The following is a 19,246-nucleotide window of genomic DNA, read 5'->3' as shown; positions in this document are numbered from 1 at the left end:
CTCTTTAGTGGTTTTTAATGAGAATTGTCAACTTTTGTAGGAGGCAAATGCGTTATAAAAGAGTTAACCATATTTTGGATAAGCATTTAATGATAAATTCTCCCAATTTGCCAAAATCATCACCTCTAAGATATCAGTCTAGTCATATAACAGAGATTAATCAACCTTTATTTATGTGCACTTTCTTTCAACCAGTCAAGTCAAAGTTTAGATGCATTCTGTAACATATTTTCTACACAATATTTTATTAGTGATGGTTATTACAGTCACCTCAAGAAATCAGTGTACCCGAAAATATCACAAAAATTGTATTTATTTTATGTTAACACATCAATAGTCAATTATTAAGAAGAATCACCGTTAACATTTTCTTCGAAAGGTCAAAGAGTAAAAGAAACCAGATCTGTGTAGAACCTTTGGTAATACTTCTAAGTTGTCTATAAACATTGTGATATTACGTAACAAAGTCTTTTTTATTGTTTTTTAGTATGAGCCAGGCATTGCATGATGGTTTGTGTGTTAGGTTGCAGATCAAAAGGTTGAAAGTTTGGGCTACAATATGCCACACAACACGTCCTGCAGTTCAGCTATGATAGTGTTATGTTTCATAGTTAATAATACTGTTAATTCAAAACCAAATGTTAGCTGATTGTTCTCCCTAGACTTGAATCTTTGAGTGTCTAACCTTGTTAAGTAACTCATGTATCGTAAAATGTTGTCCAGGTTAAAAATACCAAATTGATTAGTTTTTTTTATTTTCTAATCTAATGGTTTAATTGTTTATTGAAAAATTGTTTTGTTCTTAAAGTATGTGGTAATGTATTTAAATTGTATGACATATTTAATTATTTTAAATATAAGTACTGGTATATGGCTTCATCATTCGTGTAATGTTCAAAATAAGGAGTTGTTTGCTTGGAACTTGAGTCCAGGTAGTTCAGTTAGTAAAAACATCAGTCGTAGAATATTCTGGTATTCCAGTGATGTATCTTCGTATAAATGTGTGTGTTTTTCTTCTAGCGAAGCCACAGTGGACTATCTGTTGAATCCACCGAGGGGAATCGAGCCCCTGACTTTAGCCTTATAAATCCGTAGACTTACCGCTGTACCAGCAGGAAACTTTTTGTAGTAGTGAGCCGGGATTGATTTTGTACGATACCGTAAAATATGCCCGTATTTCAAGTTGTAGGTGCACTTAGAAAAGGGATATTCAATCCCGTAGCAAGGATGGTGAATGGTAGGGTTCTATTGACTTGCTGATTTTCTACTGGATAGGATTTTAAAATTAAGGAAGGTGACAAATACCTTTAGCAGTTCTGTCATAAATGCATAAACAAACATTCGTAGAATACTGGTGAGAACTGAAAGTCTTGAGTTTACTTTCAAGTCTGAAATATTTCTAAACATATCAGGAAAAGCTTCAATATCAACTATAACAGGTTACAAAGAAATATTTTTTACAGTAATTAAACAGTTGGCAGTGACAGTATTAGACATATCTTTGTACATTTTTTTGGGGTTAATAAAATGTGTGCACATTAAGCTGAGCTCAAACTTATGGTCTTATACCTGGGTAATAACGAAAAACTTCTTAACATCCTCAAGTGACACACTTTGCAGAAATCTAAAAAAGCGATCGGGGGTCGCTGGAATGTTGAGAATAAGTTGCAATTTTTAACTGACAAAATATAGTGATCGATTACTGAATATCATAATTCTTACATTTCCTTGAAAAAATGGCTCGTGTTATAAAAAAGAAAATAATCTGCCTTTCTCTTTCTCTCTCTTTAATGCTTATGAAGTGAAATATGTTTATGACAAAAGAGGGCGCATGACGTTATGGAGATTTTAAGATGTGTTTCTAAGGCGTTAGGTATATGTTTTCGACGTGTTAAAATAAGTCAGATTTTATTATTTAACTGTTCCTGTGATATTTAGTTTTGATTTTGTAATACAGATATTTGTTAATAATCATATTAGAAACAAAGAAAAATGTCTTCGATGGCTAGATTAGCATATGGTTACAAGAAGAAACTAGATAAAGATGCTGTAAGTTCACTAAGTAGCTTTCATAAACTCGAGAATTACTTATACGAAAAAGGGATTTGGCTCTGCTCCTATTGTAATGTAATATATTTGTTCTTTTGTTATTTATGACCTTCAGCATAAGTATTATTTTGTTGGTCTACATCCTTTGTCTTTAAATATTAAGTTTTTCTTTTAATAATTTATTTTTAATAATAACGAATTTCGGTCTTGTAAATGTATAAATTATCCCTAAAATGCTGTATTTTGCAGTTTATAGTACTAATTACTATTAATAATAATGCTATTTATTACTGGTACTATATATGCTTGCTGTTTAGTCTTAAGTCAATGGACTAAAACGTAATAAAATTAAAAAATACAGCAATTCTGAAATTTCACTAGTTGCTGTTACCTGCTTTAAATTAGTAAAACAATTAAGAGACACTACATATTAATACTAACAATGATGCAGTGGTAGAGGCTAAACTGCACACCTTAAGTTTTATTAGGTTTTTTTGTTGCCTTAGAATTGTTCTGTGCTGAATTTTTCGTGTTTAAAAAAAGAAATAATAGAGGCAAAAAATAATTGTGAATGCGAAATAATAATTTTTTGTAGCTTTTGCAATTACCACTTCTGATAATGTTCTGGTTAACTTGAGTGGAAAACAATTCTAAACTTTAAGGGTAAGTCTCCCGAGTGCTGGGGCAGCACTGTCAGCCATGCATTGCATACTTTTACGCTTTCCAGTTATAGAACTCAAATGACAGTGAACTGTAGAATTAAGATTTTCCAAATGTATTTCTGTTATTTGTAGTATTAACTGTGTTGTGTATTTCTTTGTTAAAAGTGATATTTAGCTTCTATATCATCTATAAGAGATGAGAAAGAAATATGTTTACAGTAGTTAAACAGTTGACAGTGACAGTATTAGACATATCTGTGTACATGTTTTGGGCTAATCTGTGGTTCTTTTCTGCTTCAGAAAAAAAAAAAAAAGCCCATTTCTCTTAGGCTTGTCTTCATGGTTGGAATATGGTAAACTCAGTATTATCAGGATAATATTCTGTTTTTGCATCATTTTCAGCAAGTCAATTTCCTTCTTGTAATAAGGAAACTAAAAATAAATATTTGATCAAGTATTACTTCTTTTTTAACTTTAAAATTTAAATTCAAAATTTGTATAAATAGATCCTATAATTCAGACAGCTCATTTTACTATAGCTAAACACTCAACTGTAGGTTTGTCTTTTATCAAATGTTGTTTGTTTCCCTCTATAATACTTATATTGATATTTATCTCACTCAAATGTTCACATTCTATTTCTTCAATTTGCATTTCTGAATATTGAAAACAATTTAGAGAAAATTAGCAAACCTGACTTTTTATACTATTACTGTTTTGTTTTAAAACTCAAGAATATGAGAAAAATCAAATTGTAATAATGAATGTTAGAAATGTGCATTGTAAAGCCTAACATTTTGGAAGTTTGGTGAATTTGCTACATTTTTTCTATTATTGTGGCAAAAGTTGGATGATTTTTATATATCTATATATTTGTTTGAATGTAAATCACTTTATATTTTGTTTATTACTGAATCATTTCCATTATATTCTAAAATAAGAATGTAAACATTTTTTTTCATGCTTTAATGTTTTATTAACAAATTATTATTTTTTTGCATTTTTCATCCACTGAATAATATTAGGAATAAAATAATATTTTCAGGCTAAGTTTGGAAGATTTTATGGTTTTGATACACAATTAATCTAGAAATATAAATTATTCTTTATTCAGGTTTTAAATAAAAAGGTTCCAGAAAACCCAAGGTACAGATGTGTTAGACCTGTTGTTGACAGTGGTAAGTATGTTTTCCAAAGTATTAGTGTACATGTATTTAACCTGATTTTAATTTTTAATAATCAACATTTCAATGAAACAAGTGGTGCTTCTAACTCTAAAAAAAAATTATAAATATCCTTTGAAAAGTTACGCACATCACACACTGAGCCAGTCTTCCAGGCTGCAACTTTAAAATTTAAGAAAGGGTTAATAAATATTTGGAGCATCGGAACTGGACTCAGTGATTAGTTTTCTGTTTTTGGAGTGAAGGTAGGAGGTGAGAATTTACTAAAAAAAAATTCCACATGTGTATGTAGAAAAGGATCTTGCAATACAAATATGTTGTACACGTATACAACTTCTACTACAGATCTCCTTATATATGTTTGTTAACATTTGATAAATTAATAATAGTAGTTACCTAGAATATTATGTAAAAGTAAACAGTATTTGTTGATAAAGATGATAGCAAAGTTGTATATGTTGTGATATGAACATACTAATAAGTCCATTTTGTTAGGTTCTAGTGTGAGAAGATATGTGGGAAGGATGCAAGAAATTTATAAAAGTAAGTTATGTTATCCCAACAACTCATCTTCTTATTTATAGGATCAATTTAAAACTGACAATATTAGATACCTTATAACATAAGATATGGGTAACAAGGGACCATTTGGTCCTTTAAGATTTCTTTCACACCCACCAATTGGAAAAGTAAAAAATTTAAATCAACTTTTATTTTCCAAAAAATTAAAATCATTAATTCCCTATTAAATTCACATAGGATGCTGGCACTGCCATTGGCAATTCATTCCATAAGTTAATTACCATGTTGGAAATATGAAACTGTCTTAACCTTTGCCTAGTGTATGTTTTTATCACATTTATAACTTTTGTCCTCTCATCCTGATATCTTCAAATTATTGCACAAAGAAATCAGGGGCCTTTAACTTATGAATTTCCCCTGATAATATCAGGATAAGATCATGTTTTACCCTTCATTTTTTTTCAGAGAAAAAGATATTAAGTGGTCTTAACATATCCCTACAAGATTATCCTTCTAACTCCATAATCATCCTAGTAGTCCTTTTCCAATAAATCAATACCCTATCCTAAATAAGAAACCAAAACTGTTATCAGTATTTCAAGTGATTCTTAGCCCATTATTTTTTACTTGGAGATAATTACCTTTTTGACTTGTAATCAATATGTATATAAATATCAGCAACAGTACATTGTTTCACAGGTTCCAGTAATATATTCATCATAGCAAGAAGTAGTTCCCACCCATCTGGAATAGACTGATTCCAATGAATCTCACATGCAACAACCCTCAACCAATAAGTGTGAAATGTACTCTCTTGATGCATGTGACTCCCTCTAATTCCACAGAACCATCACTTCTTGTCTGACAGTACTTGTCAAGACTTTTTTTTTTGGTAGTCTTCGTATTTTTCAAATTTGTGAACTTAAATCATTTCTGAAATACAATTTCCTCATTATTTTTCAGTTAACTGAATTTCTTAGTCTTTTTTTTTCCCTCTTAATCGTAAATATTTTTCGTACTGAGCCTTTCACTGGCTATGAATCAATTTGCATTAGTTTACCATCAGGGTGACTACCAATTTCTTGAGTCTCGGTGATTGTGGTCAGTTTTACCCATGGGATGGGCATTCCTTGATTTTCTGGTGTATTTATCCCATGCCCAGTTTTCTTGCTTTTGTCATACCATTAAAAATTAAAAATCATTGCAGGTATTCCAATTTAATACTTTGCATCTCAGAAAGAAACTCAAAGCAATTGAGGGCGCTCAGAAGAGTCTTTCTCTTTGTCCTACTCGTGAAGTTAAATTTCGTGCTGAACTTGTAATTAAAAGCTAACCCAAAAGAATTTTAAGTATACCAGATTATGCTGAAGGCTGGTGACAAAGGTCCAGTAGTGGTCTGTGAGAGGTTAAATATTGACCCCCCCCCACCCAAAACAACACAAGAGAATAGAGATCTGTAAATCCAAAAGCCTCAGAATTTACTATGGGGAGGAAATGGGAGTACCCCAAGAAAAGACACTTTCACGATCAGGGATCCGAATAATTTACCCTGATGGTGCCCGGAAGTAGCTGAAAAGGAAATCATGGTTAGTAAAGCTTTCAGGGAAAAAAACAACAAATAAACTAACACAACAACAAAAGCACCAGGAGGATATAGATAGGCCATTCGTGGATGTAAAACTGAGTGGTCAATTCTATCCGTATTGATGAGTCATTCTGTTTCTGTTTGGGACGAATTATGTCTTCTTACTGAATGTGACATTGACGTCTGTTGTGATTGATGCGTCTGTGGTCTTAACTTGTGTGCGTTGAGTCTGGCGTGTGGCTGTATTCTTCAGATTAGGTGGCTGTTGAAGATTAATGTCAACATCTGAATACCATTACTTCCCTGCTACAATATTTATATACAATCCATCTCCTTTCTGAAGTGATCCACAGTAACATTGAGAGGTTTTCATGGGACACCCTCTTCATAATTACCTCTGTGTTTGCTGTCTTTGACTTTTGCTTTATACAAGTGGTTTCTCTAATGTTGGGATATCTTATCTGCAGTATGTTTTGGTGATGTGCCTGAGACTTTGGAATCACACATGAATTCAGTGCATCAACACTCTATCATTTTCTCTTTGATTACATGTGTTTCAGTTTCTAGCTCTTCTTAGCTTTTACTTGTTCCTTTCTCTAGGAGTTCCTCATCTTATTGGTTTACTCAACATAGGTGGTAATGTCACCTTGGATACTAGCAACTACCCAGTTGGTTCCAGTCCAGTGGGAGCTTGCTTGTCCAAATTTGTTCCCTTTGGCAATCTTTGCCACACTTCCATGGGTTATTCAATCCAAAAATTCTTTTTCTCCTTCCGTTATCTTTAATACCCATTTCCTTCCCATTGCCTCCAGATCCTACACCTAGTCAATGTTTGTCTGAGGCAGTACAAACCATTTAACCTATTCATCATCTTTTTTTTAAGCTTTTATTCCAGGCTATTTGTCATTCCCAAGAAAACCAAATACTAGTAGCCTGTGGTAGATTTGTCTTTATTTGTGGAGAACAACTTATCATTCCTTATGCTATGTTTCATTTATTTTTTATTGTGAAGTGGTTTATTAATTTTGCACACTGCCCTTTGGCTTGCTTTAGCCCTGTACATTTTGTGGCAAGTGGTCAAAGCATTCAGCCATCACTTGCAGGCTGAAGGGTTGCTCTTACCTCAGTACACGAACAACTGACTACTGTTTGCTAGTTCCAAACAAAAGTCTGCATAGTACACTTATCAGCTGCTTCTGGAGGTTGCACATGTGGACTGCTTAATCAAATTGAAGAAGTCCTTTCTTATGACTACACAATATCTTGTGTCCATTTGGATATGTTTGTTAACATCCATCTCATTTGAGCCCAACCTTCTCCTCTTCAATTTCATTCTATGAAGCTTTCAGTTCTCCATACTTTTATTGATCCTTTTATTTCAACTTGCAAGGTTCTGTCGTTTTTGGGGATGTGATCATCCATGGCAGCTCTTATCCCCTCAGGTCATACACATATGCATTTCTTCAATGGGCTCTACATGACCAGTGGAATATTGTGCAAGATACTTTGAAGGTTCATTTTCTCTTCCTTATTTGTTTGTTGATTATTTGCACTGGTGGTTGGACATGGCTCAAATGTCAATGGGTGTTCAGCTTCTTCCTCATAATCCAGATTTATACATTTTCATGGACATGTCCTTTCAGTGCTAGGGGACACAATAAACAGGAAGCTTTAAGACCTTGGCTTACAACTGAGAGGACTTATCATATAAATATTCTGAAGCTTGTGGCTATATGTCATACTTTAGTTCATTTTATTCATCTGGCATAGATAAGTTAAACTGCACATCACAGTTATTTAGAGTTGCATCTGAAATTTAATTACTTTATCACCAGTGTATATGAACAAATTGGACATTAAAACATAGTTAATGAATAATTAAATATTAATATTATATAAGGTGTGTTTTCTAAATTTTAAAAAGATATATTTACATCAATTCTCAGTTTCTCCACATCCTATAGAAAGAAAAAGGTAAATAACATAATTTAAATTTGAAGTCTTCTCACTTACTGCTCCAATCAATAATTTCATTTATTAAAAACAGACATTGTAAATTGTGGAGAAATATTTGCAAACACTTTACCACACTTTTATTAATCCCAAATAAACAATGTACAATATAATTATGTTGATTCAGAGTTTCTTGTATATATATATATATATTATGCCACATTAAAAAAGGGATGAATAACATATTTTTAAGATTTAATTAACATGAAATTATAAGCTCATTATGAGGAATTTTGAAGTATCATGACCTTAAAGTGAGCTGTAATTTTGTGAAAGTTTTAAACTTACTTTAATTTGCATTGAATATTATACAGGTGAAGAAGGAATTTGATTGAACTTGAAAAATGTCAATATTTCTTTACTTCAAATGCATTTTTTGTGCATTTCTGCTGAAAAGCACTATTTAGCTGTTTACTGCTCTGTAAGATACTGATTTACAGTATACGTTTATTACTTTATTTCATTTGCAGACGTGAAGTACAAAAGAGGAGAAATATTTAAACGAATTAAGCTTTCAACATTTGTAACTTTGGTGAGTTTTTTGGGCTTTTTTTTTCCATGGTTGTTCAAGCAGTCAGCATGTTTATGTAAAATTTATATTAGCTAACATTTGCATTGTGATAAGAGTTTAATATAACAGATCTGAATCAGTTCATATTTGCATTCTATTCAGAGATTAACACTCCTACGAAAAGACGTTTCTAGTTCTGATTTCTCCAAGCCCGTTCCCCTGGCTGTGGTTTCGCTAGATAGTAGATAGGGACAGTGGGAATCTTGTTAATCCATTCATTAAAGGATTTAAATGGCAATTTCATTTAAATACAAAATTATTAGCCTAATATTAATAACCTTTCAAGTTGCTCTGGGGCCTATTAGGCCCCACTTTTTGTAGGAGTGTTAATAATATTGAAACAGTTTGCATTTGCATTCTAATAACAATAGTACCAAGTAGTTATTGTGAAACATGAAAATAGTTTAAGATAAACTTAGAATGTTTCAAGATACACTAAAACTTATATAATTAATTGAAGAATAACTTTACTATTTATTATGTATTTTATTAGAAAGTATTTTTATCCATCTCAAAATATTGAAGATTAGCAGGGATACTAATATGTTAATAAAACATTATGTTTTGGTGGTGCACTATTTGAAACTAAGATTAGCAAAAGTATGTCGATGGAATTTTTACTCAAACAAGGTTCAGTAAATTTATAAATGTAATTTCTGTTTGTATTCTAACAACAAATATGCATGTATTTATATTTTGGACAATATATCTTGGTTTAGATAAATTAGTGTAATACATTTAAACTTTTTGTACTAACTTGCTTTAAGTTATTATATATTAAGAGTTATTGAGAAAATTTCACTCACAGGTTATAGAAGTGGCCAAAGAATTACAGCAACAAACAAGAGAAGGTAAGGGAGAGATCCCAAATTTTGATATATATATATTTTTAAATTGTTTCTCTATGGGGTTTTTCTCACTATAACCTTCTTTCCTCAAATATCCTTTACTATGCATGACACAAAATTTTAGTGTCTTACATTCATAATTTAATTAAACTATTTTTTGTTTATATAATACCAATTAGCACAGCATAAAATCTTAGCTAATAACCCATACATTAATAGTATATAAATTTTAAGTTTTTAAATTTCTAAGAAATACTGAACTTCTAATTTGACTCACATGATGCATTTTGTCTGGATATTTTCTCATCTCTGTTTTATTAACCACCCCCTAGGAAACTACTATAAAATTAAACATAAAGTACTCACAATAAAATTGTCATAATTTTTATAGCATTCAAGTTTGTTTTGTTACAGAGCTATCAAGTAAAAATCAGACCTCTTCTGTCACATTGTCTCTTTCAAGAAATGTTAATAGTTCTCCCTTATATTTAATTATACAGTATCTATTACCAATAGAAAGTCAAGGCTTTCGAATGATGTATTGTATAATGTTGTGTTCTGAACACAAAATAGTCAGTTTCACTTCTAATTCAACTTCAGTTCCCCAAAGAATTGCAGCAGCTATGTTAGAGACATTTGTAACTGTTCTGTTACATAGTTAAAAAGCCAGAAAAACTGTGATTGTTAGAAGAAGTTGCATATTTCTTGTATGTTTTATGGTTTTAATCTATGTTATTTGGTACATTATTTAATTAAATAAAAATTATCTAATACACTACTGTCATTAGTTTTAAAATGTAGGGTTAAAGAATACTTGGGTAAGTACTTTATTTCTTATATTCATTATTTATTTATGATTATAAAAGTAACTAAAATGTAAAAATAAATATCTCTTTGAGTTAGTTAAGGTTAGATTAGATAAAGTAAACAATATTGATATAATAAAAATGTTTCACAAGGCACTCATGAGAGTAATACGGAGTAGCTCAACGGGTAATGTAATTTGATAATGTAACATGAGTGTCTCATCTTCCTAATGGTTTGCAACTTGTATTGGTGTGAACAGCAGGTAAACACAGTTCAAAGATCAATAAAATGTAAGTACAAATATATGTTACAAATTTAAAGTTAACTTGATAAATGTATATAGTTTCATCTTACATTTGAAGTCATTCTAGATAAAAAAAAAAAAGAAAGTGAATGAGATTTGTTTCCAATAAAATAGAGTTTTACTGAGAAAAACATTTAAAATGTATTTATGAGATTTCAGAGATTATGCAGATAAAATTTGGGATGTTTGAGACGAAGAAAAGTATTTTTGATCTCAACATGAACATCCATACACGTGGGTTATTCAAAACAAATATTCAGTATGTTCATGAATGAATCTTTATTTTGGTTTATTAAAAATACTTCCCTGAAAAAAATGATTTTTTTATGTGTGAAAGACTGCCTAATATTGTAAAGATGTGCACACTATATTGAAAGTTAGAAGTATTAAATCTATAAAGACTTGCAAGTACAGGGAGGTCAGGTGGTCGGTCAATTTGACCGACCCTGTGTGTAGAGAGTAAATGTTGTAAAGTCTTATTGATTGATGAAAGATTCAAAGGTTTATCCATAAAGGTTAGAGAAACTTGAGCAAAACTAGTCTTGTACAGGGCAGTAGCTTTATTTAACTTACTACTAGAACATTTAAAGCATATTTATGATAAATTTAATTGTAAACTTGATATAAAATTTACATGGAGAATTCACATGTATCATTCTATTTGCATTATGCAAACACATCCACACAGACACACTACTGTATATTATAGTTGTAAACACATTCACTAGACTATTGAAAAGTTTTCAAAGTAAGAATATCAATTTTCTTAAAGTTAAAAGAATTCAATATATAAAAATATGGTTAATGTTTCTAGACTTAGATTTTAATATATTTAATTTATATCACATACATCCAGCATTTATAATATATCAATAAGAGTACAGGAGTATATTTTGGATGTTTCAAATACTTTTCATTGTACCAGACAAGTTTAATGTTTTGTTTTTTTTAAGAAAAATGTTTATTTTGTTCTAAAACATTATGTATAGCCCTGTACATGTCTGTTAATGGCAGTCTAAGCCTCCTCAGCTGGATCCACATGTTTTTCCTCATCTTGAATACATCTGTATTCGTGGATAAAACAGTTAGCTGGCACACACACATGTATAAAATGGCAAACAATTTCCTCATTGTTACACTCTATCAAGCATCTAACTAAAAAATATTTAACAGTGCACATGCTCATCACATGATTTCATGCCAGCCACACTCATTTTAAAAAATCAGTTTCATCAACCTCTTGTTATTGTACTTTCAAAAGAAACAACTATATGAATTAGTCATAAGTTAACAGGTAGAAAGCATTGCTAGAAGTTAAACGTTTTATTATGAATAATTTTAAGTTTGTTCACACCAGTATCATAATATTTGTGGTGAAAACTCCTTCACTCATACTATAGTTTTGTTGTTCCATCCTATAGGGTCATTACTGTTAAATGTTTAAAGGTTCTAGTTTGAAAGAGTTTTCAAACACTAGTTGATCATATATATATGCTTTCCAGATTAATTTTATGATAGTGGACAAATGTTGCAGCTGGTTAGTTTTATCTTTTTGAATATTCATTATAGATAACGGAGAGTATAGTGACGTAACATTGGCCAGAGGTGAGACTAATTATAGAAACTCACCTGGAGTACAACAGTATTCTAGTGCACAGAGTGAAGTTTCTGATCTGGATACTACAAGATCAACATTTCAAAGGTACGACAGTCACATTTTGCTTTTACATACTTTCAGTGAGAAGTGTTTCAAGTGAAATCAGCATAAAGATTATTTACTTTTCTAAGACGTCTTAAACAAGGTATGAATGCTTTGAATTTAAGCATTGTTAGATTATTTGATTTAGTTATCCTTCAGAGATGTGTAAAACATTTAAAAACAAATCATTACGAGAGTTTTACTAGTATAAGTTATAAGGTTGAAAAAAGAAATGTCATGAATTTTATCACTTCAACAGTATCTTATCAATATCAAGGATATCACTTTTCATTTACTTAAAACTATGATGTGTCAAATTTTCCAGTTTCTCACAGCTAAGTAATGCTGAATATACAAAAAGACAGCAGTAAACAAGTTAATTGCCACATATTTCCCTATTTTAGTCTTACAAAGTCTAGTTTGGTAACTGAATTATTTTTATTGTCTATTAAAAGTGTAAAGTTTATAGTTTTATAATATTCCACATACAAAAACTTATTCAGCTGTTTTACTATCTATGGAAAGATCTTTAAGAAATTATACTTTAACTGTTGACTTTAACTTGTTTAGTGCCGTAGATGAGATAACTTGTCCAAGCCGATTGGTAACACAGTGCCACGGACGAGTTAATTTGTTCTCAATAATACCTAACTTTAACACTAGATGTTAGCACCATATATACATTTGACCTACTTACAAATTGTTTCACTTTCGATCCATAATGGCATCACGAAAAAAGTTACAAAATGAAGAAGCTTTAGAGTTGTATTGTAGCAGCTGAAATACTTGGCAGTCAATAAGTTAAGAAACCAGACAAAGTAAGTCTAACTGTCCATCTGCAAAGATACTAGATTCAATTTGCTGTGTTGGTTTATTTGATAATGCTACAATAAGTTCTAGAATCCCTATTTGTAATTTTAAGTCAATTTGATCCTGGAATTGTTGATTTTTGTGTAATTCTTAAAAAAATTTTAAAAACTAAACTTCTAATGAAACTCACTTTACATTATTGATGTTATTCATGCTGTAATATTTTTATATCAGTATTTCCTATACGTTACATCACGTTATCATTTTTTATATTTCCCACTACCCTTTGCTGTTATTTTATTTCTAGTTTTATCTTTATAAAGATGAATTAACATATCTTATAACTGTTATAACTGTTATCAGACAAGTCTTTCGTGTACTGTACAGGTAAATAAGACAATACACTAATCACAGAATGCAGTGATAAGACAACTTATCCAACTTTAAATAACCTAAAGTTATTATGTCCAGTTTGCATCTTGTTTAATGATGCTAATAAATTTTTGTTTCTTTTATCTTAGTGTCATCAGTGGAGTTGGAGAATTAGACTTAAGAAAGGGTGTTAAAAATTCTCCAGAATACAATCCAGTTTCGCTGGATGAAGCAAGTTTACCGTATGTGCTGTTAGATGTTCGAGACAGAGATGCATATAAAGAATGCCACATTATTATAGGTTAGTTTTTGTCATTTTTCTAGTTCAACAAATGTTTTGGTTTAAACTATAGAACACTTTGTTTGACATGATAAAACTTGCTCTACAAAAAACAAATTAATTTGAAGATATTTATAACTTGCAAGATATTTATCAATATATGGGTTTATACCAAGTATATCTATTATTTACTTGATACTAAATCTCCTAAAAGTTTATTATCTTGGAGACATATACCTTGGGTGTTGAACAGATTGCAGCCTCAAAAACCAGTCTTTGCAGAATATTAAAAGTTGTAAGATTTAACAATAAAGTTTGTATTTAGAATACATAATGAGTATACATCAGGCAGTATATATGTTAGAATTAATTTTAAATATGATCCATTTTCATTGAATTTATATAAATAGTATTGAAATTCATACGAAACTGTAATTAAAGTTCATTTTTAACTGAACCTGGTGGTTAATGCATTCATCTCATTACCTCAGTGTCGTGGGTTCAAGTTCCTAATTACCGAACATACCTGCATTTTCAGCCATGGGGTATTGTAATGTTATGGTGAATCCCACTATTCATTAATGAAACAGTAGCACAAGAGTTGGCGATGGTTGGGTGGTGTAGCTGCCTTCACCCTGTTGCACCAAACATGCTTGTCCTTTCAGCCATGGGAGCATTATAATGTTACGATCAATCCCACTATTTGTTGGTAAAAGAGTAGCCCAAGAGTTAGTGGTGATGACTAGCTGTCTTCCCTCTAGGCTTACACTGCTAAATTAGGGACGGCTAATGCAGATAGCCCTCACGTAGCTTTGCGCGAAATTCAAAAACAAACAAACAAAATCTAGCTACCTTCCCTCTAGTCTTACACTGCTAAATTAGGAACAGCTAACCCAGATACCCTTTATGTGGCTTTGTGTGAAATTTAAAACAAAATAAATCATTTGTATGTAGATAAATACATGATAAACATTTATTAGATAATATGCATGCAAGGTTGAAATTGTAAACTAGAAATTAATGCTAAGGATTGTTGATGTAAGTAATACTTTTATTTTTTAACATATTGTGAAAATCTTTTACAATTTGTAACAATAATATCCATACCAGTTTACCATGACTTACCAAAGCATAATAAGATTGTTTTATGTTACCACTCCTTGGAGTCCAGAAGGAACAAATCTGTTAGTAAATCTGGGATTTTAACAAAACTCGACTAAGAACAGTTGTTTTGTAAAACATCTGAATGTGCTTAATATATTATTCTTATGTTTTCAATCAGCCAAGAATTATCCATACACGATGTTGTCCAGGTCATGCAACTATGAAACCAAAGAACTGTTGGATTTTGTATCCTTTTGGAAATTTAATAAATACAAAATTAGTTTTTAATTATTAAAGGTGTTTGTTAAAAATAATTTTCTGATAAAACATTTTCCAGACAGACTGAATTCCCATTGGTTTTATATGATTTGTTGTTTCATTGAAAATCACAGGACAAAAACTGGGATACATCTGTTGAAAGACTCTCTATTTTTAACATGTTATTTACTTGGAAAGTGAAACAATTTCCACCAAGGCTGTTATTTCTCATTTTTCAATTTTTATGAGGATGTTAAAATTTATGATTATTTTATCAGGGAAAGGAGATTTGTGGTTTCAAATTTTCTAAAATGAATTATTATTTAAAAAAATAATTAGGGTTTTCTGATATAATATTAAATTTTACATGATTTTTTTAAAGATAATGGCATAATTAAAAGTTTTACAACTTGCTAGATTATGAACAATTGTACTCTGCATAATGAAGCTGATACAAAACTTTATGATTGTACAGGGTAATATAAAAAAAATCCTGAATTCCCCTGGTATGAGAATTGTGATATTTGCTGTTTAGGCATCTCCTCATCTATAATTTATTTACTACCTCTCCAAAAAGTATGAAATTCAACATAAATTACTTTTTCTGATGTAGTCTTGTTCACACAAAGCATAAAAAACAGCCTTCAGTCTTATTTGAGTACAGAGCTTGCTGCCTTCCCTCTAGTCTTACACTACAAAATTAGGGATGGCTAGTGGATATAGCCCTTGTGTAGGTTTGTGCAAAGTTCAAAAACAAACAAACATGTAAGAATTAGAAATGTTTTAGGTCATATTAGGTAAAATAAATAAAAATAATAAACTTTTTACAAGGTGCTCTCAAAAGCGACTCGCAAATACCTTGTGTGTTATGTAATTTGATTGGGAAACATATACCTCACATTTGCCAAGTAATTTACAATTTGTTTTGGGGGAATATTAGTTAAACACAGGTCATAGAGCAATAAAACAATACATTTAAGTAGATGTAGATTTATACTGTTACAGGTTTAAATATAAATATAGTTTAATGTTACAATTTGAAGTCCTTATATAAAGAAGAAAGGTAAATTTTTGTGGTGGTTACAAGTTCGACCAAACTGACCAAATTCACATAGAGTTAAAGTAAAGAAACTAACAGATAAAATATAAGATTTTACTGGACAAAAATGTTTTAAATTTATTGAGGATTTATAAATTATGCAAACAAAAAGGTGAAAAGTAACATGAAAATTTTCATGTTAACATGAAAATTGCTTTACACCCTTAGCATTTAACACTTTAACTACATGTATTCAGAAATTTAGTGAAAATACTTTGTTAGAAATTTTGATTTTTTGTCAACAAGTGACTCAATGTTTACTGAAAGCTTGCAAAATTTCAAAATATATAAGACTTGTTAAAAGTTATTGTATGAAAACTTTTAAGTTGAATTTGGTGTAAATTTTTAGGTTCAATCGATTGAACTTACAGTGAGAGAGTTAAAATTTTAATTCAGATAAACACAAGTGACACCTTAGTTACATTAAAAGTCAATTATATATTAAAATAATATTTTAATGTGTAACAATTAATTTACAGTTATCCTTACTCTGTAGACATTAGTTGTATTTTCACTTGTGTTTAGTTACTTTCATAACCAAAATCCCAGAAAAACAGACCATGTAAAATCATTGTAATATATGATGAAGATGAAACAATTGCCCCCAATGTGGCATCTACTTTAGTTCAACGAGGATATGACAATGTATTTTTACTTTCAGGAGGTAAATTTATCTTGTTTCTAAACCATGCTATTAGCTGAATTCTGAGTGATTTTTAAGTATTTGCTGCTAGTGTTGCCTGGTTAAGAATTTGCTTTATGTAAAAGAATTATAGTATGCTTCATAAAGTTTAACACCTTCTCTACTGAAGTAGCAAGACACACTTTTTGTTGCTTTTTAATTTACTGTCTTCAAAATTTTGGAAAATGTTAGCTTCACCCCCCAAATTAGTATTTTTTTTACTTTTGAAACTGTATGCAACTTGCATCCGTAAAATGTGATTTTGGGTTAAAAGTAAAAAAAACAACAACAACAAATTCCAGATATAACTAACAAAAGACAGTTAATGTCATAGCCAAATGATCCCATCTTATGTTGATTTCCAGGTTTTATCCATTTTGAGTTTTAAGTAATAGGTGTTTATTTTTGTCGCTCAAAACTTCTCAGTTTTTAAGCAAGTTATGTGCCAAAGTTATACTGATATCCTACTTTAAACTCTATAAGCTCACTTTTGTAGTAAGAATAATTTCTGTAGTTCTGTATGATATATCCTATTCACTCAAAACAATCCATGTGCAAATAATGCAGTAGTCATATCACAAAGATGGAAACATAAAATGTGCTACATTTGGAGAATAATTTTTTTGGAATAATTTCTTAAAGTAATGTTTGTTCTATTTTTTTAAATTATTCCTCTGTTTCCTATATTTCACAAATTATCCTGTTTGATTTATCACTACATCAGAACACAGTTGTTTTAATATTACACATGATCACATTCCACTGATGTTTCTTGTTAGATACATTTAATGCATGAGTGTATCTGGATTGTATTTGTCAGTTTCAGTAGGTGGCATAATTGTATTCACTTATTGTTTCTCATCACTTACAAATATTCCACGGTCAGTGTTTAAATTACTCTGCGTCACTTCCAATAGTGACATCAGCACATGTCATAAGAGTGTGTTTTTTTCTTATATTTATATATAATCATGTTTGAATTGCCTCACACGATGTCCAGCAGTGGCTCCAGTTTGCAACATAATTATAATTATTATTTCTTTCCTGTTCCTTGTTAATGACCATAACGTCATACCTCTGATATTTATTATTGTGTACATTTAATCCAGTTATTAATACAGTGTATTAATTCCAGTCATAATCTTAATGTAAGGACTAACCATATGTGCAGAATTTAATCATTTATATATGACTATTATTACAGTTAGTGACGTGAACATTTGCGTTTTGAATATAGGATGATAAATTTATTATTTCAGTTTACCCGAGGGTGTGTGTTAAATATATCCTTCTATTTTACTAAACCTCCACTAGTCTTAATGAGACTGATTTAATTATCTTTTATTTTATTTTTCATTTCTTACATCTGATCACTATCAAAGTCAACTGTTCTCAATACAGCAGGAGATTTTGCCATGTGTTTAAATTACCTGATTAAATTCTAAGTTGAAAGTGATCTAGATCTGTGAAGTGGTTAGATTTAACACAAGTTAAAAATTTTCAAAACATTTTTGGAAATTCTTTATTATTACGATACAAAATATTATTTAAACGGAATACTTTTGGATCTAGCATGAATATATTGAAACATGTAATATTGCAATATTACATTGAAATATGTAATGTTTTAATATGAAAGAAGTAAAGAAAAAGTGATTATTATAATAGTAATTTGTTTGAATTTCTCAAGGACAAAAAATGTTTTGATTTAGATCATTCTGTGTTGTGGAATAGTTTCTTATTTTATTTATAAGAATATCTAAAGGATAGAAATAATTATACAATCATAAATTAAACAAGTTATAAATCCTAAAGTTTCAAATTTTATTTTAACTCAGATGTGTTACTTACAAATAAAATTGATATATCTTGGTGGTCTTGACTATGTATGTTATGCTAGAGAAACTTAGATTAAAAAGAGAAAGACAAGAATTGTATTTGTTGTATATCTCAGCAAATTTCTGTGAATACTGCACAAGTGTCTTACAAGTTACAATTTTTTTAATTGCCTACTTAATTTTATAGTTGGCTGGAACTTTTAACGACTTGAAGTACTGTATTCTAATTTTCATTTCAATGTTTCATACAGATATATCTTTTAGCAGTTTAGTCACTTTTGTAAACCATTTGTCATTTTTTGTTTAAGGGTTAAAGTTGGCAGCTTTGAAATTTCCTCAAGGACTAATCACTGGCACATTACCAAAGTCGTGTATTTCTCAGAAAAGCTCACCAGTTAAGAAAAGGGTGACTCTTAGTGCCCGATCTTCTGTAAGCAACAGTGAACCGTCTACTCTCAAGCTCAATTCTCTACATCAGTTAGGACACAGTACGAAAAACCATCTTACCTCAGCAGATATCCTTTTGTTTAGCTTCATTTGGTGATTGTCTTTTGTTTGA

At 30.4% G+C, this 19,246-nt stretch overlaps 1 protein-coding gene across 1 annotated transcript; it reads left to right on the top strand.

Moving 5' to 3' along the window:
• Positions 1 to 1,825: 1,825 nt before the first annotated feature.
• LOC143247566 (centrosomal protein of 41 kDa-like) lies at positions 1,826 to 19,246 on the top strand. The gene is made up of 10 exons (XM_076495846.1): positions 1,826 to 2,049; positions 3,826 to 3,889; positions 4,391 to 4,438; positions 8,486 to 8,547; positions 9,395 to 9,437; positions 12,115 to 12,247; positions 13,576 to 13,727; positions 14,989 to 15,056; positions 16,717 to 16,831; positions 18,996 to 19,246. Exons 1-10 carry the CDS (start codon positions 1,993 to 1,995, stop codon positions 19,229 to 19,231), a joined length of 978 nt encoding a protein of 325 aa, XP_076351961.1. The 5' UTR covers positions 1,826 to 1,992; the 3' UTR covers positions 19,232 to 19,246.

This window comes from Tachypleus tridentatus, chromosome 3, assembly GCF_004210375.1.
Source record: "Tachypleus tridentatus isolate NWPU-2018 chromosome 3, ASM421037v1, whole genome shotgun sequence".
NCBI classification, from domain to species: domain Eukaryota; kingdom Metazoa; phylum Arthropoda; class Merostomata; order Xiphosura; family Limulidae; genus Tachypleus; species Tachypleus tridentatus.
This window is presented reverse-complemented; position numbering and strand designations above follow the sequence as displayed.

Bases quoted from the DNA above. Each gene is read 5' to 3' on its own strand.
- LOC143247566 (XM_076495846.1), top strand. From the start codon at position 1,993: ATGTCTTCGATGGCTAGATTAGCATATGGTTACAAGAAGAAACTAGAT. The intron at 4,439-8,485 runs GTAAGTTATGTT...TTTCATTTGCAG, and splicing joins GATGCAAGAAATTTATAAAA to ACGTGAAGTACAAAAGAGGA. The intron at 12,248-13,575 runs GTACGACAGTCA...CTTTTATCTTAG, and splicing joins ACAAGATCAACATTTCAAAG to TGTCATCAGTGGAGTTGGAG.